The 22417-nt window shown below is 39.5% G+C and overlaps 1 protein-coding gene across 4 annotated transcripts in view; it reads left to right on the forward strand.

Moving 5' to 3' along the window:
- Arel1 (apoptosis resistant E3 ubiquitin protein ligase 1) overlaps nucleotides 1–22417 on the forward strand; it is a 55655-nt gene that overhangs the window by 679 nt on the left and 32559 nt on the right. For all 4 annotated transcript variants that reach the window (XM_005409388.2, XM_013507172.1, XM_005409389.2 and 1 more), the window contains exon 2: nucleotides 17158–17468. Coding sequence is in view for 1 of the 4 variants with exons in the window: in XM_005409390.2 (XP_005409447.1) it covers nucleotides 17451–17468 (18 nt within the window). In the remaining 3 variants the exon portion in view is untranslated. The remainder of the gene's footprint in view (nucleotides 1–17157; nucleotides 17469–22417) is intronic.

A 22417-nucleotide genomic window follows, 5' to 3' on the forward strand; every position in this document is an offset into this window, starting at 1 on the left:
AAGAGAGCTGTATTATTATTATTGTTGTTATTATTCTCATAATCCTTTTTAGTACCGGCTATGTTAGGTAGTAGTTCTTAACCTTTTGCAGGTCGTTCGTACTCCCTTGAAAGTTTGTGCAAAGCCGGGGACAATTCCTTAAAAATGGGGCATGTATACGCAGTCATACAGTGTGTAAGATTTGTGCGCTGAGCAGCCCATCTGTGGACCCTTCGGGTGACTGCAAACTTCACCTGAAGAACCCCATATCCTACAGGCGTGCGCCTGTAATCCCTGCGCTTGGGAGGCAGAGGCAGGAGGATCGCCGAAAGTTCGAACCCACCTGGGCTACGTGGCAAGTTGAAGGCCATGCCAGGACCATCCTGGACTACACAGGGAGCCCGTCTAAAAACAGGAAACAAAACACAGAACCCCCAGTCCTCTGTACTGACTGGACTTGGCACTTTATATTATCTTCTTTGACTTTGTGTTTCTCCCCAGTACTGGAAATTGAACCCAGGGCTTTCACACTGAGCCCTTCACACTCCAAACCTTTTTTATGTGTTTTATTTTATAAGATCTTATTTTATAAGATCGTCGTAGTAAGATACCCAGGGTAGGCTGTAACTTGCAGTCCTCCTGTCTCAGCTTCCTAGAGTACTGTGATTGCAGGCATGAGGCATAACAACGGGCTTTCTTTGATTTTCACAGTAACTTAAGTACCTTCATTTTGTGTATGGGGATGCTGAGCCTAGACTTTGTTCAGGTATCTGTTTGATCCCAAGCTTGTGCTATTTTTGCGGGGAGGGGGATTAGCACTGTGGGATAGAGTCCAGAGAAACCGGGCCTCCCACATCCTTCCCATGTGTCTACCACTGCATCTATCCAGACCTGCCTGCTTGTGTTTTTCTTACTGCTTGATGCTGTTCTAAAATGTTTGGAAGCCAAAGAAGTTACAGGTTAAAGAAAAAGGTGACCATTGTATAACCCCTACTGTAAGATAGTGTATTGGTTAACATGAACTTTGGAGTTATACTCCAAAGGATTAAAAAAATGTCTTCTCTGCCTCTTACTAGCTGCATGACATTGGGTGACTTAATCTGTTTCTCGGTTTCTCCATCTGTAAAATAGAGATACTTGCCTTATAGGGATGTTATCAGGCCTTACATCATGCTCATATTTAAAATATGAGGTCCCTAGAACAGCCTGCCACAAAGTAGACTCTCCAAGTGTTTTCTCCTATTTTGTGTTGTGTGTCTTCCTGCTAGTAGAGCTGGAATTTTATGCCAATTGTCCTTTAATTCAGTTGTATTATTTTGGAACTTTTTTTTTCCTATGGTACTGGGAATCCAGCTCAGGACCCTGTGCTTACCAGGCAAGCCCTGTGCCACTGAGCTGTATCCCCAGCCCATTATTTTGGAACTTAAATGATGTTGATAAACCCCAATAACTTTTTTTTTGTTTTTTGAGACAGGATCTCACTGTGTAGTTTAGGCTGGCCTTGAACTCTTTATGTAGCCCAGGCTGGCCTCCTGCCTCCTGAGTGCTGGGATTGCAGGTGTGTGCCACCACAGCGGGGCTGAGAAACCTTTTAAAGTTTTGGGGTCTTGAAAAAATGAATTGCAGAACAATTTCCTGTGTTGATTTGGATGTAGACCTAGTGATCTTCCTATTTTCTTTTTTTAAATATTCATAAGAAATAGATAGCTTTATAGTTTACAGGTCATTGGCTCTGAATTTTTTATGTTGAAGTAGTTTTGTTATTATTATTTTGTGGGGGTACCGGGAGTTGAACTCAGGACCTTGTGCTTGCCAGGCAGACGCTTTTTTATTTATTTATTTTTTTGCTGCCGGAAATCAAACTCAGGATCTTGAGCTTGCCAGGCAGGTGTTTGTGCCTCTGAGCTATATCCCTGGCCCTATTATTATTATTATTATTATATCAGGAATTAAACTCAGGACCTCGCACTTGCCAGGCAGGTACTTGTGCCGCTGAGCTATATCCCCTGCCCCTGAAGTAGTTTTATTATTTAAACATCTACAGATACTGTATGTCCTCTTGTTTTACTTCTTTTGAGGTCACTAGACATTTCCAGTCTTCAGAACAGCTCATCTCTCTCAGACTACCTCATGTAGCATCAATGGCAGCCAGTTTTCTTTTTCTTTTTTATTTGGAGACAGGGTCTTGCTATGCAGTTCAGGCTGGCCTTGAGCTCACTGTGGTCTCCAGCTCACAATGATCCTCCTGCCTCAGCCTCCCGAGTGCTGGGATCACAGGCATGCGCCACCATGCCCAGCTGGCAACCACTTTTCTTAAAGTCAGATTTTATTGGTATATTTTAGATATATATGACAATCATATTCATTGTGTAGAATTTATATGTGTACATAATATAATTTGTTTTTTTCCACATTCCCCGTCCTTCTTCAACCCCTCCCCCCTCCCCATTTACAAAGCTTTGTTTCCACATTTTTTCTTTGTTTTTTTAACTTTTCCCGTCTTTCCTTCCCTTCTTACCCCTCCTTTGTTCCCCTTCCCGTTTAAACATTTTCCTCATATTTCTCAATACCTATTACACATTTTGATCCTTATTTATACTTTTGGTTTCTCACACCAGAGAAACAATGCAGTATTTACACATGTGTGTCCGGTTTATTTCACTTAAGAGTATGGACTCAAGGTGCGTCCTTTTTCCTAGAAACCTCTCAAGCATATCTTTTATGGCAGAGTAGTACTCCATTGTATAAAAAAACCCCACAGCTTCTTTATCCACTCACCAGTTGAGGGGCATTTGGGCTGTTTCCAACATTTGTGCCACTATAAACATAGTTGTGCATATATCACTGTGATATGATGCTTTTAATTTTTTGGGGGAAGATACCCAGGAGGAGAATGGCTGGGTCAAATGGAACTTCTAGTCCTAGTGTTTTGAGAAATCTCCACACTGATTTCCACACTGGCAACCACTTTTTTTAAATACTAAAACCTCTTGGTGATTAGGAAATAAACTTTTAGGTAAACATGGCCAGTTATATTTTTGAAAACATTTGGTGACTGGTTAATATTATATATGTGCTCAGAAAGAAATTGCAAATGAGTAAATAATAATTTGTATTTAAATTCAGGCACTAACAGAAAAGCACTTTCCTGGTATTATATATCCTGAATTTTGGAGTCCAAGAACAATAATAATTTTTAAAGCAGCTTTTAATTTCTGTTCTGAGAATTTTCCAATTTTCTTTTTTTTTTCCTCTTTATTTTTTTTGAGACAGAATCTCACTATGTAGTGCGGGCTGCCCTTGAACTCACAATGGTCCTCTTGCCTCAGCCTCATGAGTGCTCCTGTTACAGGTGTGTGCCACCACACCCAGCTCCAATTTTCTTGATTGTTAATTCTTGACAGGGGCTGATTTAGTTTAGGAACACCATGGAGAATGAGACTGTACTTTAAAAAAAGCTGCTGCTGCGTTACAGTTTTGATGCAATCTCAGATTCTTACAGTCTGTGATTAAAGTGCTAGATATTCTAGAGCATTCTTTGATGGAGAGGGGAAGGGGAGCAGTGTTGTTGATTGTGTTGGATGAGAGCAGAGAGTAAAGGTCACCACCCTGTGCCCCCCCATACTGGGGATTGAACTCAGAGCCCTGTGGCAGGCAGGTGCTGTATTACTGAGCTATATAGCCTCAGCCTTTTATTTTCCCCTTTTTAAAATTTTGACACTAAGTATTGTTCAGTTGCCCAGGCTGGCCTTCAAATTGTGATCCTCTTTCTCTGGCCTCCAGAGTTGCTGAGATTATAAATATGTACCACTGCCCACAGCAAGTAATTAATTTTAGTCAAGAAATGATTTTAGTCTTTCTCAGCAGTCAGAAGGTGGTTCTGTGTTTTTGTTCAGTCTTAAAAAGAAAGAATCCATCATTGAATTCTTCGATGGAATTGGCCCCACAGTTTGAACGCATATGTGGGCTTGGACTTCATTCACTAACTGGTCCAACTTACTACTGTAATTTAAGTTGATTACAAATTTTTTTTATAAAGTATTAAGGATAGTGAAAGATCCCTTAAACGATATCTTGTGTTTCACTATCAGAAAGCCTTTGCTCTCTAATGATCTGATGGTTAGGAATCAGTGCTCTCTCGGTGTTCAAGAAAATAATTTTGTGTACCTACATGACCACAAAAGTAAATCACCTGTAATTTTCTACCTTCAGGGTGGGTTTTTACATTTATCTGTATGACTCATGCTATGATTCCCCTCCCCAACACACCTTAATTGCTGTTAATTATTTTTCAGTTAACTTAACTGCCTCCTAAATATGGTGTCATGGTATATGGTATATTCTCCTAACATTTGATACTCAATTGGTTCTTAAGAACACCTTCCAGGTAGATTACTGTTGCATGTTCATTCACAAACCTTTTTTTTTTTTTTTCTTTTGAGTCTATAAGTAACTTTCCTGCAACCTTGAACAAAGTCCAGCAGTACTTTCTGTGTAACCAAATCTAGCAACGGACAAATGTAGCACTTCTTAATTCTTTGGGTTGGGGCAAGAAATCTTGGGCAGACCTGGCAGTATGGACATAGCGCTGTCAAACCTACTGTTTGACAAAGTTTGAGTCATTCGCAAACCATGTATTGAAGGCGCTTTCTGCCGTAGGCAATATGGTAATTACTCTTGAAGACCTCAGTCCTATACCACGGAGAAAGACTTGTGAACAAACAGTTAAGATTATGGGGGCTGGGGATTTAGCTCAGCTGCACAGCGCCTGCCTGGCAAGGGCGAGGTCATGACTTCGATTCCCGGTACTGCAAAAAAACCAACCAAACAGACAAACAGTTAAGGTTATGGCAGGTAGTTGAATAGAGATTTTGAATTGCAGTATTTTAAAGAAATTCTCCATCTGCTCATCTTTCTGAAAGAGGTCCAGGTGAGAATACTGTTGTACAGTATTTATTAATAGAATCAACATTCTCTGTAAGAGATTGTATTTATGACCCTAGTGAGTTCTAGTATATCATTTTACCTTTTAAATGGCTTTAGCCATTAACTAACTTAGCTTTAAATTTAGTTATTATTCTTTGTTTTCTTTTTCTTGAAGTTTTCATTCATTTTTAGCCTTCACTAATTTTTTTTGTACAGTAAAAATTTTTGAGATTGTTTAACTTTATTGTAGACATGTGTTTTTATCTGCTTGTATTCAGGCTAAGGCATTTATTCCAGGGCAGTTTGCCTTTTGTGTTGGGATTCTAATATTCAACATCTATTAATTGTGTTTTATTTTTTATTTTTGGTCTTTTTTTTAAGACAGGCTTTTGGCCGGACATGGTAGATCATTGTAAGCTCGAGACGAGCCTGGGCTACAAAGTGAGCTCAAGGCCAGCCTGACCTGCACAGTGAGACCCTGTCTCAAAAAGACAAAAAAAGAAAAAAAAGACATGGTTTCACTGTGCAGTTAGGCTGGCCTTGAACTCCCAGTGATTCTCCTGCGTCAGCCTCCCGAGTGCTAGGAGTACAGGCATGTGTCAACACACTGGGCCTATTAATTGTATTCTGTATTTATCATACCCTTTGGTCAGGAATCAGGTAAAGGAAATTCAATATATGCATGTTTTTTTTCTATAGCGTAGTAGTTGTATTAACTGACAACAAATAGTTAATATAGATCCCTTCACTTTTTCCAGAGATCCCACTTATATTATTTTAACCTCTTGTCCACTTTGGGAAGTTCATGTCCAAGAGTATCTCCAGGTGTATGTGGTGAAGCTGTTAAGAGAAAGCAGCTAACCGCCCCCTCCTCAGTGTTAGCTGGTTTTCCAGGTCTTTGTGAAGAAGGAATCCCAGCTGGGATGTGCAAGTAGATTATAGAAAGGAACTGAAAAAGACTTTTAAAAAAGTTTTAGCCTAGTGGGAGTAAGAATATGAAGTGAGGAACCATATGTAAGTAAGAAAAATTTTTATTGTGGAAGAATTTTAAACTCACGGAAAGTTGGAAAGATAGTACAGAGTGTTCCTGGATAATTTTCATCCGGCTCCTCCTAATGTTAACTTCTTACATAACCATGATACATCTGTCACATCTAAGAAATTAACATTGGATACTATTAACTACAGACTTTTTTGGATTTCAGAAATTTTTCCACTTGTTTGTTTTTTCTGTCTCAGAACTCAATCCAGAATACCACATTGCAGTTAGACCATGTGTAATTTTTTTTTTTTTTTTTTGTTTTTTCTCCGGTACCGGGAACCGAACTCACGACCTTGCGCTTGCCAGGCAGGCGCTTTTGCCGCTGAGCTAAATCCCCAGCCCCAACCATGTGTAATTTTGATAAATAGGTTGAGGTTTCCAATAAGTGCTTTTTCTGTGCTGTGCCTGTGGTCCAGTAATCTCTGACCAGCACTGAAGAGTGAAGTCATTGCCATGGACATAAATAGGGAGTGTGCTGTATTCCTTGATTCCCAAAGAACTGGTGAAATCTGTGGAAGGATTGGCTTTTCTCTGGGACGGTGATGTGAAATTTCCTGAGAAGCTAAGAACTAATGCTGATTAAATTGCCCATCCTGGGCTTTGATAACACCTTGTGCTCATGTCATAGATTTTATTATGCGGAACTATAATTATTTACCTGTGTGTCTGCTTTGCTAAACTGTATGTGTTTAAGGGATGGGGATTATATTCCTCACTTTGGAATGTTCAGGATTCAGCATATTGCTTGGCATGTGACAGGTTCTTAATACACATTTGAAGAAATTAAAAAATCCTTATTTGGTAACATTGACTATTAGGTTAAAAGAAATTTTGTTTTGAGTATATGAAGTATGCAGGTTTTCCTTCAAATCAAGCTGTGTTACGTTGCTGTTTCTGTGTGACTGAATTTTTCTTCTTGAAATTTTTTTCCCCCAGTACTGGTAACTGAACCCGAGACCACTGTACCGACAAATTACATCCCCATATTCCACCCTCCCACCCCCCTGCCCTTTCTTTTTTTTTGTGCTGGGAATTGAACTCAGGACCTTGCACTTGCCAGGCACGCACTTGTGCCATTCAGCTATATCCCCCGGTGCCCAGAACCTTTCATATCAACCTGCTTTTGTTTTTTTTTTTTTTTTTTTTTTGGTACCGAGAATCGAACTCACGACCTCAGGCTTGCGAGACAAGTGCTTATGCTGCTGAGCTATATCCCTGCCCGCCCCCCAAGACAGAGTCTCCCTGAGTTGCCCGTGTGGCACTTGAATTTGCCATCCTCCTGCCTCACCCTCCCTTAGCACTGGGATTACAGGCATTCAGCCTGTACTTAACAGGTATGTGGCTACCACACCTGATTCTTCTTGGAATCTTAAAGAACAATAAAATGTTCACTTAATGTTATTCCTTTCAGTTATATAAATGATTTGTTTTCCTTAAAAATAAGAATAGAATTGAAAGTAGTGGACCATAATAAAGGCAGAAATTTTGTTAGTTTTTAAGTGTATACGTGACAATTCCAGTTCTACTCTCTGGATTGCAGATCTGGCTGTCTGCCTGACACTTCATGCACAGCTAATGAAATGACAACTTCCTAGACTTATTGAGGGAGACGGCTTGTCAGATTCAGAGAATTAGTTTTAAAATCTTCTTGTAATAGCCAAGATTTAGTGGCCCAGGGTCATCTAAGCTTATGAGCTACCATGGGATGGGAACACCAGGGCCTGCTTTAATTATGTGGATCAACACAGAAGAATCCGTTCTGTATATAGAAAAAAAACAGGTTAAGAGGAAGTAACATACTGAATTTTTACCTTTTAAAAAATATGCAAACAAAAGTAAATATGTTACTCTGTTGAGTTGGAGACTGCATTGTTACCTCCAGAAAGACTGGGAGTCCTTAATTTTTCTGAAATGTGGCTCTGGAGAGAGTCAGAGCGCCTGCATTTGCTGGAATATTGCAAAAGGAGACCAAGACAAATAAAAATTGTAATAGATGGCAGGAACAGAATAGTTGGTTAAAACTTAATGAGTTTACTGGCAGTTGGTATCTGTGCTGCTTTTTGAAATGATTTATTTCTGGTTATCTTGGACCCAGTCACCTGTCAGAATATCATGTCAGTTAGAAAAAGTAGAATGAAATTTGAATTTTAAAAATCAGTTTGTGAAAATGTGAAACTGTAGGATGTTGACAGTGGATCTCTCTAAAGTTCATATATGAATTTGGGGTTTTCTTTTTTTCTTTTTTTTTTCTATACCAGAAATCGAACTCACGACCTCGTGCTTGCCAGGCAGGTGCTGTACCGCTGAACTAAATCCCCAGCCCCTGAATTTGGGATTTTAACTTGTTATCCAACATATTTTCTAAGGCCCATGTTTCCTAAACCTCAGTTATTTGCCCTCTGTTGTCATGTTTTTTTGCCACACTTACGTTTGTGGAAATTTTAACTACCATACACAGAACACTGGTATTATTATCATTCTGTAGTTTGGAAAACACTGTGAAATTTTTCTGGGTACTTTATTGTGATTGGGCAATGCTTGAAATTTAGCCCCAATTCTTTTTTTTGCGATACCAGGGATCGAACTCACGGCCTTGCGCTTGCCAGGCCAGTGCTTATGCCACCAGGCTATATCCCCAGCCCCATAGCCCCAATTCTAATACGTGTCACACACACAGCTTTATGGGTCTCTTTAGTGAAGATGCCTTAACAGTAATGAAGAATAAGCCCCCACTGTGCTGGAAATTGAACCCAGGGATTCATTCATGCTAGGTAGGCATGCTACCACTAAGGTACATGTCCAGCTACCATGATGAAGAATCTTAATTAGTTATGGGCTTAAGCCTAAAAAAAGGTAGAGACCAGAAATAGTTTAGAAGACAGAGTATTATTAAAGAAATTTCTAAAAAATTAAGTCAGAGGTCTTATAAAGTGTATTTTGCTTTGTTTTTGGTAACAGGAATTGAACTCAGGGCCTCGTGCTTGCCAGGCAGGCACTGTGCTGCTGAGCTGCATCCCTGACCCTATAAAGTGTTTTTTAAAACCAAGAAATTTATTCTTAATTTAGGAAACCATTTGTTACTTTGATTACTACAGGTTAAAAACCTTTATTGCAGTGATTATAAAAAGTTACAGAGTCAGGCGTGGTGGTGTATGCCTGTAATTCCAGCACTAGGGAGGCTGAGGCAGGAGGATCACTGGGAATTCTAGGCCAGCCTGGGCTACATAGTGAATTCAAAGCCAGCCTAGACTACATAATGAGACCTTGTCTCAAAAAAGTTACATTTTTCAGGCTCATGTATTTGAACAAAGCAGTGAATATCAAGAAAAACAATATAATTGCTGACCCAGCTGAGACTGTCTTATGTGTCAGTGATTTTAGAAACTAGTATTTCTGGATTTAGGGTAAAGAAAAAAGAATGTGACAGGGAAATAGCTGAATAGTTTTCTGTTTTGTTTTTCTCTAGATGGCCCACACAGTTACAAAATGGGCAGTGGTAATTGTCATTTCTTGGTCTCCCCTATTTATTTATTTATTTATTTACTTACTTATTTATTTTCTCTTTGAGATAGGGTTTCGCTGTGTAGTTCAGGCCAACCTTGAGCTCACTTTGTAGCCCAGGCTGGTCTCAAACTCCCAACGATCCTCCTGCCTCAGCCTCCCAAGTGCTGGGATTACAGGCATGTGCCACCACACCCAGCTTCTCCCTTTTTTTAAATGGGAAAAAAAAAGTAAAACAAAATTTTATAGCAAAGTAATAGAGTAACAATAGTTAATATATGGCATATTGTTATCTTTAAAGTAGTACTCAGAGTACAAGATATGGGCATAAAAAATTCTGCAGTTGATATTAGCATAAACCTTCCTTTTCAATGAACTAAGAGAGTGTAACTAATTTGCATTTTTTTCCTTTTCCCTTCCTTCTTTCCTCCTTTTCCCTAACCTAGTTCCTTTTTCCTTTTGAATAATTTCTTCCCATTTCACAGTATCTACTGTGTTTTTTTGTTTGTTTGTTTTTGAGACAAGGTCTTGCTATGCAGTTCAGACTGGCCTTGAGCTCACTCTAACTTGCAAGGATCCTCCTGCCTCAGCCTCCTGAGTGCTGGGATTACAGGCATGTGCCACCATGCCCAGCTTCTGTTGTATATTTTAAACTTTATTTACTCTTTCAATTTCTTACACCAGGGAGACAATATGATGTTTACACATGTGAGTCTGATTAATTTCACTTACAAGTATAGTCTTAAGCTGCATCCATTTACCTATAAAAGTCTCCAGTTTATCCTTCATTATGGCTAAGTAATACTCCATTGTTTAAAAATACCACATCTTTTTTATCCATTCCTTGGTTGATAGGCTCTTGGGTTGTTTCCAAGATGTAGCTATTATAAATTGTGCTGCTGTAAACATAGGTGCACATATATCACTGTAGTATGATGTTTTTCATTCTTCTGGGAAGATACACGGCAGGGGAATAGCTGGGTCAAATGGAACCTCTAAACGTAGTCTTTTGAGGAATTTCCATACTGACTTCCATAGTGGTTGCACCAGTCTTCACTCCCACCAGCAGTGAAGGGTTCCTTTTTCCCCACAGCCTCGCCAACATTTGTTATTGGTTGATTTCTTGATGATAACCATTGTTTCTGGGCTGAGATGGAATCTCTGTTGTTTTAATTTGCATTTCTGGAAAGACCAATGATGTTGAACATTTTTTCATAATATTTATTTGCCATTTGAATTTCTTCATCTGAGAAGTGTGTATTCTATCTCAGATGCCTGTTTTTGGATTGGGTCTTTGAATTTGGGAGGTCTGATTTTTTTCAGTTCTTTATGTGTTCTAGATATAAGTCTTTTATCTGAGGGACAATTGGCTAAAACTTTTTTCTACTCTGTGGGTTGTTTTTTCACTCCGTTGGTGATTTCTTTTGATATGCAAAAGCTTTTTAATAAGATGAGATCCCAGTTGTTGATTCTTTGAAGTATTTCCCATGCAGTCTGGGTTTTGTTCATGAGCTCTTTGCCTACACCTATGTCTTAAAGATTTCTACCTACTTTCTCTTCCAGTAGATTTAGTGTTTCTCTTTCTCTTCTTTACTCATGTTACTTTTGAGGTTTTTTTTTTTTTCCTTCTCTTTCTAAACTGCTGAATACGATTCCAGGGAACAAACTTTATTCCAGCCAATGGTTGTATCTGAGCTGTGCTTTTGCATGTACAATTTATTTCCTTTTGATCCTGAGGAACTCTGGCTTGTTTTAAAGAGAATGAATGGTACAAGAAAGAGAATCCAGGTTTAAGTAAGGAATGTAGAATTGTTTTTGTCTTGGTCATTGTAAGTTTGTGAGCCTAAATTTTAGTTTAACCAGTGATTGATAGTAAGACAGCTTTCTCCAGCCTCCTTAGAGGTGAGAGTAACAATACAGTGAAAATGATCGTATAAAAGTTTCTACTTAATGCCAGAAGAATAAGTAGTAGATTGCCCCTGGCTGAACCCCAAGGTGCATGCTCTCCGTTGTGGAATTTAGTTGTTTTCAGAACATGGGTCCAGGATGCACTAGTTTGGGGTTGATTTGAAGAGAATTGAGAGGCCAAAACCTTGGCTAACTTTAGGTATGGCATTTATTGTATGGAAGAGGGGGGAAATCTGTTTAAAGGTAAAAGTATTTCTAAACTCAGAATAGTCTATAAATAGTGCTTGATAATGTTGGAAGTTTTTTTGAAAGAAAAGGATAATAAAGTGACTAATTTTGAAATAAATGGAATGCAGGAATTATTAAAAACTCACGTTAAACATTTTAAGAATTTAATTTTGTGAAACTTTTAAATAAACTTTAGAAGAAAACTGGAGAAAGTCTTTATGACTTTGAATTGAGCAAAGATTCATGTTTTAAATAGGACACAAAAAGCACAAACTGTAAAAGAAACAAATAGATAAATTATCATCAAAGTTAGAAATGCTTGCTATTTACAAAAAAAAGTTTGTTCTAAGAAAATGAAAAGGCAAGCCGCAGAAAGCACTTGCCAAATGTATATCTAATGAAAGACTTCCATTTAGAATATATAAAAAACTCTTACAACTGAATGGGAAGAAGACAAACAGTTCAACTTTTAAAAATGGCAAAAAATTTGAATAGACACTTCACTGAAGAAGCTATATGAACAGATAAATACCTGAAAAGATGTCCTGTATTGTTAGCTCTCAGAAAAGTGTAAGTTAAAACCCCTCTGAGATACACTTTCCAGCAATTAAAACAGGTAAAATTAAAGATTGATGATAGGAAGTGCTGCTGGATGTGGAGCAGCTGGAACTCTCATACCCTGCTGGTAGAAATGCAGTGTGTTGTAGCTACTTTGGAAAACAGTTTGGCAGTTCCTTACAAGTTAAAAATATGTTTACCATATGAACCAGCAGTCCAGTCTCTGGGTATTTACCAAGAGAAATGAAAATGTGTTCGTACAAAGACTTATACATGAGTGTTCACTGCCTAAATGTCCTTTATCTGGTAAGTGAATAAATAAGGTGCAGTATATCGATCTAATGGACTGCTACTCAGCAATAAAGAGAAATGAACTGCTGATACATGTTAACAGTATGTTTGAATCGAGACTTTTTTTTTGGTACCAGGAATCGAACTCATGACCTTGCGCTTGCCAGGTAGGCCCTGCGCCGCTGATCTGTATCCCCAGCCCTGTGAATCTAAAAAGTTACGCTAATGAAAAAAGTGCCACACACCAAAGACTGCATTTTAAACAGTGGTACCTTGGTTCATGAACTTGATTCTTTCCATGACTCTGGTTGCAAACTGAGTTGGATGAGAGCCGAGTCGAATTCAGTGGTTAGGTTCAATGTTGCCTTTATGGGGAAATTTGGAAGAATGCTGTCTTCTTTATTTATGTGATGTTAGCTTTGAGCACACAGCCTGGCATACAACACTTGCACAAGAAATGTGAAATGAATTAGGAACTCAAAGATGTTGGTTGTCAGTGAATGAGAGGATGAAATGCATCATGTGGTTTTAGCAAATGATTTTAACCAAAAAGAAAGTTAATGTAGATATCTAGTGCTGGGGGAATAGCAGCAAACTAATGTCACTTAAAATGTGAGTAGCTGGCCGTGATGGCGCACGCCTGTAATCCCAGCACTTGGGAGGCTGAGGCAGGAGGATTGCCAAGAGTTTGAGGCCAACCTAGGCTACATAGTGAGTTCAAGGCCAGCCTGCACTACACAGCAAGACCCTGTCTCCAAAAAAAGTGAGTATATAGGATGGAATGGGTGGTCGAGAGCAGTACTATAAACCAGAAGTTGAGAAAATTTGAAATGAAAAAATACCATTTTTCAAACTTTGGCTCAAATATCTCTAGTAATAGAGGATAGTGGATGATAACCACTTGGGGCTGGGAGCCTCTTGGCCTTAAGTATAAAATGTCTGTGAATATTTTGAACATGTCTGTGTTTTATCTTCAGAAATTTATGGAAATGTTGCATTTCATTTTATTATCTATGTGTTTGCTTTAACGTGAAAATATTTTTTCTCCCTACTCACTTCATCCTCTGGTAAAATACTTTAGATGCCACCAGATGAGATGTCATGTATCCTCTGACTTCTAGTACATGCTGGCATGCCCTAATCTGGGAGTCATGGAATGGCATTATAGTCTAATATGGCTGCATACCAGCTTTCTGTAATTTAAGGGATTGCCTACTGAGGAATATAATGTTGTGGAACCAAGGAGAGTGAGCTCATTTTGTTCAGACTGACCAGGCCATTCCTGGAAGGCTGCAGTCAGTTGAAGGCACCTCATTACCAGGGTACTGGGGACCAGCTGGAGAGAGTTCACAGAAGACCCACAAGGATGATTAAGAGACTGGAGGGGATGACTGATGAGGAAAGTTATATAAATGAAAACCTTACAACTTGGCTGAACCACAGCAGCGGAAATACACTACTATATAAATATTTCAAGAATATAGACTTGATGGGGAAGGATAGTATTTTATGGTGGGATTTTGGGATGGGGAGAATAAACCATGCATGAAATAAAGCCAACATAATTGTAAACTAAGAATTCAAAGTATCTGATGGCGTACTTTATTTTTTGTAGCTCTTTAGACCCCGCTAACCTTTGGGTCTTATACTAATTGAATGATCTGGTGTTTTTAATTGGATGTTCCTGGACTCATGGCTGGTCCTTTACGTAGTGAATGGTGGAGACTACGTTTAGAAAGCAGACTCCCTTCTTACATCCTTTTTTGTTTTGTGGGACTAGCTTCGTGTGTACTGGAATTCTGAAGAGGACTTTGACATCAGTTTTGTCCTTGTTTTTTTTGGAAATAGCACTTGAACAATAGAGACTGAATCATTAATATGCATTGTAATAATTTTAGGAACCAAGATGCAATATTTGAACCTTGAGGTACGGTATGAAATACATTCTTTTGAAAGTAATTGTGTAAAATTCCTAATTGGGCTAGGAATGTAGACATGATACTTTTAAATAAGAGTTGGAATCAAATATTTGCATAATTTTGTGAGTTTTAGAGCTCTTTTCCTAAGAGGAGACAGTAGAATGGGAAGAAAATGTCTTTTACACTTCCTTCAATTTATAGAGATGCATTTACACTTACCAAGGTCAGTTATAGAGCTTTAAGACTAAGACCTTTACCCCAGAGATTAGTAAGCTCATGCCTCTGCTGTTGCGGTGCCAGTCTCCCCAGGGAAGATGTCAGTGAATGAACATGGCTGTTTTCACAGAAACGAGTGGATTGGCCTAGAGACAGGAATATTGGGTCCTTCCCAGGCTGACTGCTCTGGAATCTACCTAAGCTATGCTTCTGAAAGTGTAAAATGTGTAGGAATCACCTGAGGATCTCGTGAGAATACAGCCTCTGAAGTGATAGAGGTGAACACTTTCTAGCCAGGGGATGGGAAAGATGGGTAAGACCCGCGCAGTCACACCAGGAAGCTATAATCTGTTAGGAGAGACTGCTGTGTAAAGTATGACAGTACAGACTAACAAATGCTATAGTAAAGGTATCTTCAGCACAAGAGCATCACAAAGAGGGAAGTGATTGACTCTGCCTGGCCTACATAGAATCCTCAGAGAAGCTTGGGAGCTGGACCAGAGAGGAGGCCAGTGCTTGAGTAAAGTCTTGAAGCCATGAGTGTCACAAAGCATTGCATGGCAGTTCTTGGGGGGGACAGTAAAGGTTATGTTAGAACTAGGAGTTACTTGATTTACTGATCACATTATTGCAGACCCACTAAAATTATAGTGCATAGAAATAAAAGTTCAGTACATTTTATTAGCTTAATTTCTTTATACTATTTATTTATTTGGAAAAAGGTAACTTGCTGAAAGTCTTTAAGAATAGGTCCTTAAAAAGTATCTAAACTTTTTACATGTTCTTGCATCGTTAAGAATTTGGAAGATACTAAGGTAGGATATAAATATTATTTGTAATTTATTATACCAAGAGAGGACCCCTGTTAAGATTTTTATGCTTTTTTCTTTAAGGCTTCTGTTTTGTTCTGGTTTTGGTGGTGATGGTTATGGGAACTGAACCCAGGGCCTCTGCACTGACCCTTTTTAAATTTTTTTATTTTGAGGCAGAGTCTTGCTAAATGGCCTAGGCTGAGCTCACACTTGTGATCCTGTTGTAGCCTCTCAGATTGCCGCGATTACAGGCACGCGCCACCATGCCCAGCTTTTCTGTCTTCCTGTATAATGTTACATTTCTAAAATTGGGCATATACTAAATAAACAGCTTTGCTTCTCTTTTTTCATTTAACATTTTATTTGTAAGCATTTCCAAGTGTATTTGTTCCTTAAAAGTGTCATTTAAATACCCTTATGTGGCATTCTATCATAGGCATCTCTTACAGTTTACCTAACTGTTCTCTTTTTTGTGTCCTTTAAACTGGTTCCAGTTGCTAGTTGACACAGGTTTTGGCTCATGTACATGGCAAGTCTATCACCATGTATTAAAATACATGTGTGTACTTACTTATTTTTAATTATAAAATGTTTGACAATTTACTTGATCTGTTGGCTTTCACTCATTCTGTTCTGTTCTTGGTAGCATTTCATGTTTTCTTCTTTGCTTTCCCATAGTAGAAAAATAGGAAGTAGTCATTAAAAATATGAACTCTGGGTCCAGGCTGTCTGGGTTTGGCTGAGTTCTATTCCTTTTTGTATATAATCTCGAGAGAGTACCTTACTCTTTTTATGTTCTAGTCAGCAAAGTAAAGATAGCTGTATCTGTGTTGGGGTTAGTAGTCAGGAAGCACTTAGAACAGCCAGGCATTGTGGTAAGACTGTGTCTTTCCATGTACTGATTTCACATTTGTTTTATGGTGGCTGTACATGTATGCATTGCCATAAACCCCCTTTCTGCTACATTTGGTTCATGAATATCTTCGAGAGTTACCAACTGACTTGATAAGACTTGGTAACTTTATTTTGAAAGCTCACAGACCCCGCCTCTGCTTGGAGCAGCAGGTTTTACTGTCTTAAAAGTAACATCAGCCTCATTTAACCATACCTTAGAAACGCATACCTGGACACAAAGGAAGCAGACTGCACAGACTGATAGATAGGACTGATTGATTGATTGATTGATTGATTGGTTATCTTTTGAGGCAGAGTCTCACTTATGTAGTTCAGGCTGGCCTTGAACTCACTTTGTAGCCCAGGCTGGCCTGGAACTCTTGAGGTGGTCCTCCTGGCTTACCCTCCTGAGTGCTGGCATTACAGGCTTGGGGCACCACACCAACTTTGATAGATAGGTTTTAAAGCTCTTTGGTGACTTCTCTTTTCTAGCTGAATGTTATCATAAGTCTTTTTCATGGCATGTGTGCTCTCTGAAATCTGTCTCTGCCTGAGCTTTTGTTTGATTTCCCTTCATGTCGTTCCTCGGCCCCGTGAGTGTCTAAAAAACTGTATCCTAGTTTGCATCTCCTAAGGGCTAGAGTCAACTGAAGTGCTAGAGCTTCTTTCTGGGGACTGACATAGTTAGAGGAAGTGAGGTTGCCAGCGCACTCTTGTGGAGTTGGTGTGACCTCAGGGAAATGGAGCTCCAATGGGGAATGCTTCTTCGGAGTTTGCAGGCCGTAGTAGGGTTCCCAGTGCCTGTTCTACCTGTTCTTTGTTATTTTCTGAGGAATCTCTTTCAGGAATAAAAACCTGTTGTACTTGCCCTTTGTCTTTTTAGGATAGGATGCTGGGACACCAGAACAGATGAAGCCTTCAGCAGTTCATTGCATCCTGCACTAGAGAAGTCCAGTAATGACGTGTTCCTGGGCTATATTTCTCCACCCTGGAATTCATGCGGCTCATTTGAGAAACACTGACCTTCTGCTTACTGTGACACACATCCTCAGTGAAGGACTGATGGACAGACCATTTCTGGTGACTTTGTGGGGGTTTTTTTCATGTGGAAGTTGGAAGACAAAGTGAAAGAGGCCAAAAGTTACCTACTTTGGTGAATAACTTAGTTCTCAGAACATGGGCCTTCGCTTAAAGGTAAGGTAATAAGCTGTATTAAGAGTAGGTTATTCAGGTGTTGAACATGGATCCATGGCGTATACTGTGTTCCTAAGCAAAAGATTGCTATTGAAACACAGGTTGCAGTAGGTATAGTGGTGCATGCCTATAATCCTAGCATTCAGGAGGCCGAGGCAGGAGGATTGCCACAAGTTTGAGGCCACCCTGGACCTGCATAGCAAGTTAAAGACCTAGTAAGTTCAAAACAAGCCTGCACTACATAGCAAGACCCTGTCATGTCTCGGAAGGAAGGGAGGGAGGGGGGGAGGAAGGAAGGAAGGAGAAGAGAAAAGAGAGAAGAGGAGAAAAAAGGGAGGGAGGGGGAGAAGGAGAAGAAAAGGGAAGGAGAAAGGAAAGGGAAAGGAAAGGTACAGGTTGCAATGAGAGTTTATAAGGAAACCCATTCTACATTTTTGGGAAATGACTTTTTCACAACTGATTTTCAATGTTGGGGCTAAAATTTATTTGATCCTGTAATTATACACTTTGTACTCCAGAAAAGCAAAAGATGTTAGAAATGTACATTAGTCAACTTTTGCACATTCCCTCGTGACAGGTGTTCTCACATATCTCCCCCTTGTGTAGATAATGTGAGCCAAAGTGCTGGTAGTAAGCAGTTTGCCCAGTATCCTGCAGTGAGCAAGTGCTGTTTCTGCGCTAGATAACTGGTACTGCATTCCACTTTCCATTGTCATGTTTTATTTTATTTCAAGAGATAAGAGCTGTGAAAGCTTATCTTTCTAATGTTAGCTTCACTGATTCCTCACAGCTAGATTGGGTAATTTCTTTATACTTTATCTGTTTTCTTCAATCATTACTTCATTCTTTTTCATGAATCAGTATAGTGGTAAGGGTAAGAGCTAAATAAATGGCCTTGACTCTCAGCTGTCGCTTAACCAGCTGGGAGATGTTCAGTAACTTTTACAAGTCCAGCCCCCTGCCCCTTTTTTTTTTTAATGTAAAATGAGAATGATGCTTGTCTTGCCAAATCATTTTGGTGACAGGTATACTACTTAAGCTAACATGTATAAAATGCTTAAGGAAGTGTGTAGCCTATGAGTGCTTCGTAAGGGAGTAGAGAGTAATTTATTACCGCTACTGTTACTCTGGTGGCTTAGAGTATCACAATTTGCTAAATTATATAAGGACAAGAACACTATAGAGATGAACCTGAAAACAAAATATAATAATCATAAATAAATTGTATGAAGTAGTGTGGTGGAGGCTTAACAAACTTGTGTATGCTTCAGTTAGAGTTTGAAGAATTCCAGTATAATTTTTATGCAGCAGAAGGTGAAAGATGCTATAGAGATGTTGTAGAAAAATAAATGTGAGAGCCCTTGACCCCGCCCCCCCAGTAGGCATGTCATATATACTTGTTAAACTGAATGAAATTGGCAGTTTTTGATGTAGAGTGTAAATGAATACACTAGCTCAAGTAAACATATTGCTGACAAAAAAAGTCTTTTAAAACTATATCTGGAACTGAGAACATAGCTCAGTAATAGAATGCTTGCCTAATGTGTATTGCCCTGGCTTTAATACTTAGCACCACAAAAATAAAAACTCCAAACTTTATCTGAAAGGAAGGTTCCATCTGTGAAATTGCTGATCCTTAGCATTCTGGACAAATTAAGAATAGTAACGTGACCCTGTCCACCCAGTAGATACTCATATTTGCTCATATTTATTTCAGTTATAATGTGCAATTGTATTGGATACATTAGAGGATTTTTAAGGCTAGTCTTTGCCTCTTGTTATTTATCTAAAATGCAAAATAAATAAGACTACCAGATAGAATACAGTTGTTTTAAGATAAAGAAAAATAAAGCTGAGTGAAAATTCAGAGGAGGGAAGGAGTTTCTGAATTGAGGACCAGGAAGATGGGATCAGATCATCCCTAGCCTTTAGGCTTAGGAGCCATTCCATAGAGACTGAGGGAAGTAGGATGTTCCAGGCAGAGGAGATGATTTATGAAAAGGAATGGAGGCAGGACTTTTCAGGCCTTACATGTAACGTGTAAAGGGGCTGGGGATATAGCTCAGTGGCACAGCACCTGCCTGGCAAGCACAAGGTCCTGAGTTTGAGTCCTGGTACCAAAAAAAGGTAAAGTATCTGATTTAGGTAGATCCTAGAATGAAGAGTGATGGGTAATAGTAATTGGGGGAAATGAGGATAATGTAGAGTGGGGGTAACAGGAGAGAAAGGGTAGAAAGAACCCCCAATAGGATCAGTAAGCACAGAAAATGCTTACACAGTTTAAAAAAGGAGAGAAAGAAAATGCTCACACGAGAGAGGTGAAATCAAATAAGTTGAGTGACAAAAATAGAGAGGCTGTGTGATATATTCTGGGGGAACTGGCAAGAAAAAAAATGTACAAGAAAGGCAAATTCAGAAGGTGACCCTGGGAAAACTTAAGGTAGGTATATACTGTTGAATTTTTGAGCTGTTGTAGAGTACTGGGAACTTTGTAAAGGTCAAATTAGTGAGGGAAGAACTGACAGCTAACTTCTTAGATATAAAGAGCTGTAACAAAAGAGGAGAACCAGAAGAGACCTAACATAGCAAAGGCAACCCTGGGCAACAAAAGCACGGCAGGGGGCATCACAATCGCTTACTTGAAAGTATACTAAAAAGCTACTGTGATAAAAACAGTGTGGTATTGCCAAAAAAAAAAACCCAGACCAGAAGATCAGTGGAACAGATTAGAAGATGCAGAAACAACTCCAGACATACTCAGCCACTTTATCTTTGACAAAGGTGCCAAACACCCCCAGTGGAGGAAAGACAGCCTCTTTAATAAATGGTGCTGGAAAAACTGGCTCTGCACATGCCGAAGATTAAAATTGGATCCATATCTTGCACCATGCACTAAACTAAATTTGAAATGGATCAAAGATCTAAATATTAAAACAGAAACATTATATCTGCTGGCAGAGAGACTAGGTAAAACTCTTAAGGACACTGATGTAGGCAAAGACTTTATGAATAAAACTCCAGTCGCACAGGAACTATCACAAAGAATCAACAACTGGGATCTCATCTTATTAAAAAGCTTTTGTACAGCAAGAGAAACCACCAACAGAGTGAAGAGACAACCCACAATGTGGGAAAAAAATGTTTGCCAGCTTTTTCTCAGATAAAGGATTACTATTGAGAACATATAAAGAACTCAGAAAATCAGATCTCTCAAATTTAAAGACCCAATCCAAAAATGGGGCATGAGAGATGAACATACACTTCTCAGATGAAGAAATACCAACAGCAAATCAATATATGCAGAAGTGTTTAACACCACTGGTCATTCGAGAGATGCAAATTAAAACAGTACTGAGATTCCATCTGTGGTGGATTGACAACTGGTGGTCAACTTGTGCTCAGCTGAACTGAACTAGCGTGGTGCTGGGTGTGGGAGGCCCACCTGAGGATCGTGGCCAGCAGCATAAGAGGCAGACCTGGAGAAGAATTGAGGCTGTTGGGAGCTGTTAGAGAAGCTGTTGGGAGCTATTGGAGCTGTTGGTTTTCCTGATGAACTTGGCTGTTTTTATCATCAAGGAGCTCGGGAGCTCACCGTCACTGAGGATGGCAGTGGTACCTTTCAGGGGAGCTTGAGCTCGCTTACTTCGAGTGTCGCTTTCTGGCTCCAGTTCAGACCTTGAGCCTGCTAGCACAGGTCCTTCATTCTGCTGGCACAGACTTCCTAGATTCCACCACTGACCTTTGGGCGTTGCCAGCACAGATCTGTGAAACAGGCCTGCATGAGACATGGTCTGTCATATTAATAATCCATTTCTGCCCAGGGTGAACCGGTCCTGAGAACGCGGTAGCCGTGGATGAATAGAAGAGTAAGAGAAACAGGAAAAACAAGAGGCATAATTCTGGGATCAGAGCGTTTACAGCCTCTTGGACTGCAGGCCTGATTACCAATTTCAGTAACTCTTTATTGAGAAAGAACAAAGGAAGCGGCAGTGCAAATGGGAGGATATCAACCGATTTAGTAAGGACAGTATAACTCATTGGTCAGTCCTAAGGCAGTACATTGAAAGAGTAGCTAAAGAATGTCCTCCACAATTGTCTTGGGCTCTAGACCTCCTGTGGACTCATGGGGGGCATTGTTATGGGCTCTAGGTCTTCAGCTGGACTCATGCAGGACATTACGGTGGGATCCAGGCCCTTAGCTGGATTCCTTGGTCTTCATTGTGTGGACAGATTTCCTGCACTCTCTTGGTGTATGGTTCTTTGGGTGACTATTATAAAATAAGTATCCTGTATTGTGTTGTTTCCCCTTCCAAAACCCCAAACCACAACACCATCTCACCTTAGAAAGAATGGTTATTACCAAGAGATCAACCAGTAACAAATGCTGGAGGGGCTGTGAGGAAAAAGAAACTCTCACCTACTGCTGATGGGAGTGCGGACTGGTGCAGTTACTGTGGAAATCAGTGTGGAGATTCATCAAAAAACTAGGACTGGAAAAAAACAAAAACAAAACCTAGGATTAGAGGTCCCATTTGACTTAGCTATTCCCCTACTGGATATCTTCCCAGAAGAATTAACATCATACCATAGTGATGCATGTATACCCATGTTTATAGCAGCACAGTTTGTAGTAGCTAGATATTGGAAACAATCCAGATGCCCATCAACAGGAAATGGATAAAAAGGATATGATATTTTTATACAATGGAGTACTACTCAGCCATAAGGGAGGACAAACTGGAGACTTATAGGTAAATGGATGCAGCTTGAGACCATACTCATAAGTGAAATTAATCAGACTCACATGTGTAAACATCATATTGTCTCCCTGGTGTGAGAAGCTGAAAGAGTAGATAAGATCCAAAATGTACCATAGATAATGTAAAATGGGAAGAAACTTCAAAAAGGAAGGGATGGGCGAAAGAAGGAAAGAAGGAAGGAAAAAGCAA

Source organism: Chinchilla lanigera, unplaced genomic scaffold (genome assembly GCF_000276665.1).
Source record: "Chinchilla lanigera isolate Chin_1 unplaced genomic scaffold, ChiLan1.0 scaffold00122, whole genome shotgun sequence".
NCBI classification, from domain to species: domain Eukaryota; kingdom Metazoa; phylum Chordata; class Mammalia; order Rodentia; family Chinchillidae; genus Chinchilla; species Chinchilla lanigera.